This window comes from Ovis aries, chromosome 8 (genome assembly GCF_016772045.2).
Source record: "Ovis aries strain OAR_USU_Benz2616 breed Rambouillet chromosome 8, ARS-UI_Ramb_v3.0, whole genome shotgun sequence".
Lineage (NCBI taxonomy): Eukaryota > Metazoa > Chordata > Mammalia > Artiodactyla > Bovidae > Ovis > Ovis aries.
In genome coordinates this window covers 30,321,327-30,327,919 of record NC_056061.1, presented here as the reverse complement: position 1 = coordinate 30,327,919, position 6,593 = coordinate 30,321,327, and the positions used below count along the sequence as shown (strand labels likewise).

At 48.5% G+C, this 6,593-nt stretch overlaps 1 protein-coding gene across 1 annotated transcript; it reads right to left on the bottom strand.

Annotated features, from left to right (window-relative positions):
• Positions 1 to 566: 566 nt before the first annotated feature.
• Positions 567 to 5,123, bottom strand: CD24 (CD24 molecule). Its single transcript, XM_004011234.6, has 2 exons — positions 4,975 to 5,123; positions 567 to 2,222 (listed from the first exon to the last, which is right to left on the bottom strand). The coding sequence occupies exons 1-2, from the start codon at positions 5,041 to 5,043 to the stop codon at positions 2,055 to 2,057; spliced, it is 237 nt and encodes a 78-aa protein (XP_004011283.1). The 5' UTR covers positions 5,044 to 5,123; the 3' UTR covers positions 567 to 2,054.
• Between the last annotated feature and the right edge of the window lie 1,470 nt (positions 5,124 to 6,593).

Here is a 6,593-nt window from a genome sequence, read left to right as displayed (position 1 = left end):
AGAGTTCAGGAGTACTAAAGGAGCAGATGGAAATGTGGCCTCCTGTACAGATATGAAAATAGTGCCAATGATTAAGCAGACTGAAGGACTTAGCGTGTGTTGTTCCCCCCACCAGGAATTTCCCTCCAGATCCTCCATACCTCAGCTTAAATGTCCATCCATAGTCAATCACAGCTCATGACTTGCCACTCTGGCCTGTTTTCCTCACAGCACTACTTGCCAGTATACTGCCTATTTGTCACTATGCATACTCTTTTTCTCAATTATAGTAAAAAGCCTTGTTGAGCAAGTTCAGCGTTCAATCAAAACTTCAGTATCCTGACACATAGCTGGCATTCAATAGTTGCTGAGTAAGGGATGCCCACTTAAAGCCTGAAAGATGTCAGCTTTTAGATGAATTGTTTTATCAAGACATGTTGCTAGTTGCCAGTGCAAAACAGCTTAACTGTAATGTTCTGTTTAATAGGAAAATATTGAGGTATGTCCCTAGTGGTTTAAATACTCATACAACCATGACAAACTCACAAAGTATTCCAGGCATTGGGAAAAACTTATAATTCAATGGATTGCTCTTTCAGCCATCTCTTTTTATTTACAGTTTGTGTTTAATGCAAATCAATTTCATAACATGAAAAGTTACTATGAATCAAAGCATAAATACACAAACACAATATACAATCCAAAACAGATATACAGCATTCAGGTGTGAAACAAAAGGGAATGTTCATTCACACACACAGTAGCTTGAGATCTGTTGGATGTTTATTCCAGTGTTGGTTTCTAAAGATGGGAAAAAAAATGACTTTGGTTTTCAAAACTACTGTGGCCATATTAGATTCTGGAATATCTAAGCATCAGTGTGTGACCATGTGAACAAAAGACTTTAGGGAGTGTCTATTTTTAAAAAGGTTGCTGTGCATCAAGGCAGTTGTGAAAAGATTTACTTTCCAAAATCAAGCCCATTTTAGGCTTAGGACCAGGTTCTAACTATCTAAAAATATCAAATGATAACAAAAAGTGTTCCAAATGTGGCTACTCTGATTCAGTTTAAAAAGAAGTATTTACAGAAAAGAGTATAAAAGTTTTTCTAAATTCAATGTAAGCAAGCTCCAGTATTGACTTCACAAATATTTGATTTACAGTTTGGCTCCTTCACATATTAGCCTTTTTCATTTCAAAATTTGTCAATTTTACCTTCGAAACAGATCATTTTTTAAACTGTAAAAGTTATTCAATGTATGCAGAAATAAAAAATATTTTGAAATTCATTAACAGCAATGTAATTCTATTCTTTGTTATCTGTTCAAATGAATCTAGTGTTCTTTTTGAATAGGAATAGTACGTAAGCAAAATGTATTCATTATGCTTGAATTTGGGGTAGATTAATCCATCTTTGCCCTGGCACTGTATAAAAAGTCAAATGCAATGTCAGCCCAAAGCCCCAGAGGAAAAGTTCAGTTCCCAAGAGAACAGTTGATAGCTTAACATAAAATTTTATCTATCATATGTCAGCATTAAATTAGTACTGCTGAAACAACACTTTGAGAATTTACAGTAACTCCTGGAAGTTCCTGCTAATGTACATACAGATAGAATCACAAAAGCTTTCTGTTTTACCTAATTGTTTTATGGCCTTATAAATTTAACGAACCAAATGCAAACTGAATCTGTTCCACAGCCCATTCTTTATCTCTATGTAAGATAAAATCTATTCTCATTTTCAAGGTAGAGCTTTATGTGTCCATACTTCTTAAGCCACATTTAAGGAAATCATCTCAACTAATTTTGGATGTTGTCTCTCTTCATCTTGAACAGGTAACTCCAGCAGATTTAATATTGGCATTCATCATCTAGTCAAACCCTTCACATGCTCTTCAAACAAATTTGGGATCCTCAATAATTTCTGTCAATTAAATAAGGTGTGGAGTTAGCAGATTTATTCAATGAAGATTTCTTTTTCTTTTTTTTTTTCCTTTGTCACACAGGATGTATAGATGCCATTTGAACTGGATTTAGAAGATGGTGAAGTACAGATGTTTCTTCGCCTGAGTCTCTTAACAGTAGAGATGTAGAAGGGAGACCGAGATCACAAAGAGACTGGCTGTTGACTGCAGAGTACCATCGCTTGCCTTGGTGGTGGCATTGGCTGGATGAGGGGCAGGTGAGGTAGTCTGGGAGGAGTTACTTGAAGGTGTTACAACGGTTGTTTGATTTGAGTAAGTCTAAAATATATAAGAAGTCACACTGATCAATTTCCACATTACAGTTGTCTCTCCACATACATTTAATATGCCATTAAGATAGATGATACAGTCTGAGGTTTTTTCCCGTTATTCCCTTACCCACATCATTTCATTCTGAATTTCTTAGTCCCACCAAGATCCTTCAGTTTCAGAAACAACTACCTAGTGATGACTAATGACTGCAAGTAACAGTAACTAAAAAAAGCAAACAAAAATGTTCTTCAGTAACTATGTAACTCCAAGTGTATGACTTGACCCTTAATTCTTTATTAAGTAATAAGGAACCAAGGTACCTAACCCACTTTCTGTGATTATACTGACTTACTGGTGTTACAAATAGGCTTCTTCTACTTTCTCAAGAAGGGGGAGATTTTAAAGTTGCACTAATAATTTGGATTTTAAAACACGGTAATTCGAGACATATGTTTTGAGAATTGAATGTCTTCATGAATTCGCTGGGTAACTTTCACCTACCTGTTTAGTACAACTTTGCATTAAACTTAAGGGGCCCTGGGTATCTTATCTGCTCCTTTGAAGTCTGGAAATCATATACAGCCCTTCTCAAAAATGGCCACAATATTTGTCTTAAGTTGAAAAATATAACGAGCCTCTGCCTTAAGGCAAAATGATCTCACCCAAAGCATCATAAAGTCGGAATGACTTCACAACAGATGAGAAGGTTTGATGTTGTTTTCACAAGCAGCAGCCCTCCTGCCTGGTCACTAAGCCCAGCACTGTGGCCAAGGACCAAGGTCCCCCAGCACCCCAGTGCCTGAGTGGCATCATTCACCACACTATTTTTCAAGTCATAAAATGCACAGTCCAGCAGGGCACATGGTAATCTCTCCTTTGTCAGGGAACAAAGGCAGATGGGAGATTTCAGCTCTCACTGCAAGAGAGGGTTTTAAAGGGCTTCTGATTACAGCCGGGACAAGAACCTGGCACCAAGCAGGTCTGGGCCACATGTATGTTTGGCTACCTATTAATTCAAAGATAAAACCATGTTATCCTTTGTTGTAAATCCATAGAAAACCCAGCTTCTTTTGTTGTAAAACCCATAAGGACATTCAGCAAACATCGACTAGAAATTTTATAAAGCCTATCTAAAATAGACTAATTTTAAAAATCTCAATAAAATCAAATATATTTGGCACCTACCCAAAAGAGTATGCTACCAAGAAGAAAAGCACTCCCAGTAAAAGGAAAGCATTAATAATATAGGGAACAATATAAAACAGGGCTCCTTATTTGGGGGCAAGACCTGATTTGGGATCCCTGAAGGTAATCTCTTATCCAACAAAGCCTTGGTGCATCAGGTGAGTTTAAAAAAAAAACAAACCTGAGCCCAGTGCATCCATAGGAGAATCAAAGGGTCCTCTACACCAACGAAAAAAACTATGTTAATATATGAAATTGACAGTAAACATAAATTTCCCTACTAAGCTACCAAAGATTTATTTGCTTAACCTCAAACCCTCTGAAATTTAGGGGTATGGGACTGAATCTGGCTGGGAAAGGAGACGAGGCGGGGTGGGAGAGACCAGCTTTTCCAGTGGCCACGCCCCTCCCCCACCGAGGAATCGAGAAAGGCTCGGGAGAGCAGCCGACCCGCAAAACAATAGGGTACAGTTACCCGGTCCGCGGAGCGGAAGACGAGGAGCGCTCCTCTCTCAGGCTGCGCTCCCAGGTAAGCCCGGCGGCTGGATGTCTGGGGACCTGGCGCACCCAACTTTTTCGGAAGAAGTGCCCAGGGGACCCTCCTCAGAAAGCCCCAACGGAAGGCGATGGAGACCCCACCGCTGGGGCACCCCTACCTACCCTCCAAGTCCAAGCTACCGGAGACAAATGCCCCTTCTTGCCCTCCCAGCGCCCCCCACCTTCGGTCTCTCAGGCTCAGCCGCCGCTGGCCTCCCTCGCGGCCGCCGCGCACCCACCCGCCCGACACCGTGGGCAAGACGTGTTCCCGGGACAGAGGATCTGAGGAGGCCGCGGGGACAGGGACAAAGCCTGGCGGGGACTCGGGACCCAAATGTCCCATCGGCCGCCTGTCCAGAGAGAGCCAATCTGGCTAACAGAGGGTTCCGTTGGTGACCTGTAAGGTCGTGCCCAGGAGAGCACAGGGTCAGGAGAGGGTCCCCCCTAGACTTCAGCCCCGAACACGCGGGACTGAGGTGGGTTAACAGGGTCAGTGAATGGGGCTTGCTCGGGATCCACGAACTAGCTCTGAGTGGAGGATGGGCGAGAGCTGCGCCCCCCGAGGGGGATCTTCTTCTCTCTTTGTGTGATGCGCTAGGGGACGCGAAGACACTCGTACAGGGAAGCGGGGCGCTCGTGGGATCCGGGGACGACCTCCCCAAAGGGCCTGAGGTCTCTGGGTGCTCCAGGGGTGGGGGGCGCATTTTCTCCCGCTCTGCGTGAAAGCGGGCGGTGGGCGTCAGGCAGCCTGTGAAGGGCTGTGCGAAACCTGGGGTGGGGCAAGGTCCTCCTAGCCCACGCGTGGAGGTGCTTTGTTCTCGGGGCTGCCGAAAGGGTGGGGACAGCCTGCCAGGAAGTGGAAAGTGGGCTCCAAATTGCCGCCCCCTCTCGCCCCAGATCAGATTGTACTAGATTCTCTCTCCTAGTTCGGATCCACAACCGAAGGTGGGGGCGCAGACCGTTCCCTGGGGGCGGTCCCACCCGCCTCGGGCGCGGCCCCTGAGCCCCTGAGCCTCGCCGGGCGCCAGGACCTCACCTGCGTAGGTAAGAGCAGCGCCAGAAGCAGCAGCCCCAGTCCGAGCCTGGCTACGATCGCTCTCCCCATGTCCGCTCCGTCGGTGCGCAGCGCGTCTCGCTGGATTGCAGGGTGCCGAAGGACCGCTGGCGGGGTGCAGGCAAGGTGGGGAGCGCGGCCGGCGGGCGGGACCTTATATACCGGGCCAGCCACAATAGCCGTGACGTGGCGCCGCCCGCCCACCCGCGCTCCCCTCCTCCACCGCCGCCCCCAGCGCGCGCCCGCCGGCCGCCTCCCCTCCTCTCTGCCTCCCGGCCCCCGCTGGGTTCGCAGCGCCCTCTCCCTCCGCCGGCCCGGAGACCCCGGGGCGGCAGGTGGGCGGCCGGCGCCGCCGGCTCCCGGAGGGATGCTTTATGTTTTCCCCGGGCGGGCAGTGTGCAGGCTGGCGCAGGCCGCCCAGTGACTCCCACACAGGACCCGGGGCGAACTCGTGAGCCGCACACTCCGCTCCCAGGCCCGTGCCCAAGTTTCCTTTGTTTTCCCGGACCTGCCATCTTATCCCCCCAAAAGAAAAGTCTTCAGCCTCCCGCGCAACGCGCGGCCTCCAGTCCCGGCTCTAGCTGCTGCGCGGACCCCGACTTGGGTTTTCTCAAATCTCCGCCCCGTAGGAAAGGGGAATTTTCGCGCTTTGTGGGTGTCCCGGACCTGGCAAGGGGCACCGGGCGCCGGCAGGCGCGCGCCCTTCCCAGGCTGGCGGGTCGGGCTCGCAGGCGGCGCCCGCGCTCGGAGCACCGCGTGTGCTCTGCCCCTGGCTGGTCGCGCCCTCCCTTCCCCCCCCGCCACTCGCTTTGTTTTTGGAGCTCCTGGTGCTCGCCGGGCTGTGAGGGTTCCCTGGGGCATCCCACGTCCGCATCCTCCCGAGAGGTGGGGAGCCGCCCACCGGGGGCAGACTCGCTGCCCCGACACTGGCGACAACTGAGTTTTGGTTCTCGGCGCTCCTCCCTGCCGCCGCTGGCGGACAGGGGCGAAGAGACCGTGACCTGCCCTGACGGATGGTCCCCCTCCCCAGCCCTAAAGGCCCCTTCAGCCCTCCCCACGTGGCTTTGCTACTAGGTCCCACCCAGGGAGCGGGAACCTCCCTGGCGGTCCCTCTAGAATTCGCTGCCCCAGTGGAATTCCTGGGGACAGGCTTTTTTGGCCTCTGTTGCAACGCACTTGCTCGTTGTTATCTGTTTAAAGAGCAAAAGCTTTGGGGATAAGGCTATTACTTTTCCACAGCTGCCATTAGGCAGTTTAATGAACTGGCGCCTGTAGGAAATTAGTCCTTATTCTGCAGATTTGAGTAGAATATATTTTCCAACCATCCTACTGTGAAAACTTTCAGGCATACAGTGAAAAGTAGAAACTATTTTACTGGTGGACGTTTTAAATTTTAATTTGTAATTACGTTACTTAATCTTTTTTATTTAAAGTTTGCCCGACTGTTTTCCGGTCTTGGAAGCAGAGTCCAAACACAGTAAAGCTATTGTTGGTTAGTGGCTCAGTGCTGTCCGACTCTTTGCAACCCCATGGACTGTAGCTCGCCAGGCTCCTCTGTCCATGGGATTTTCTGGCAAGAATACTTAGGTGGGTTGCCCATT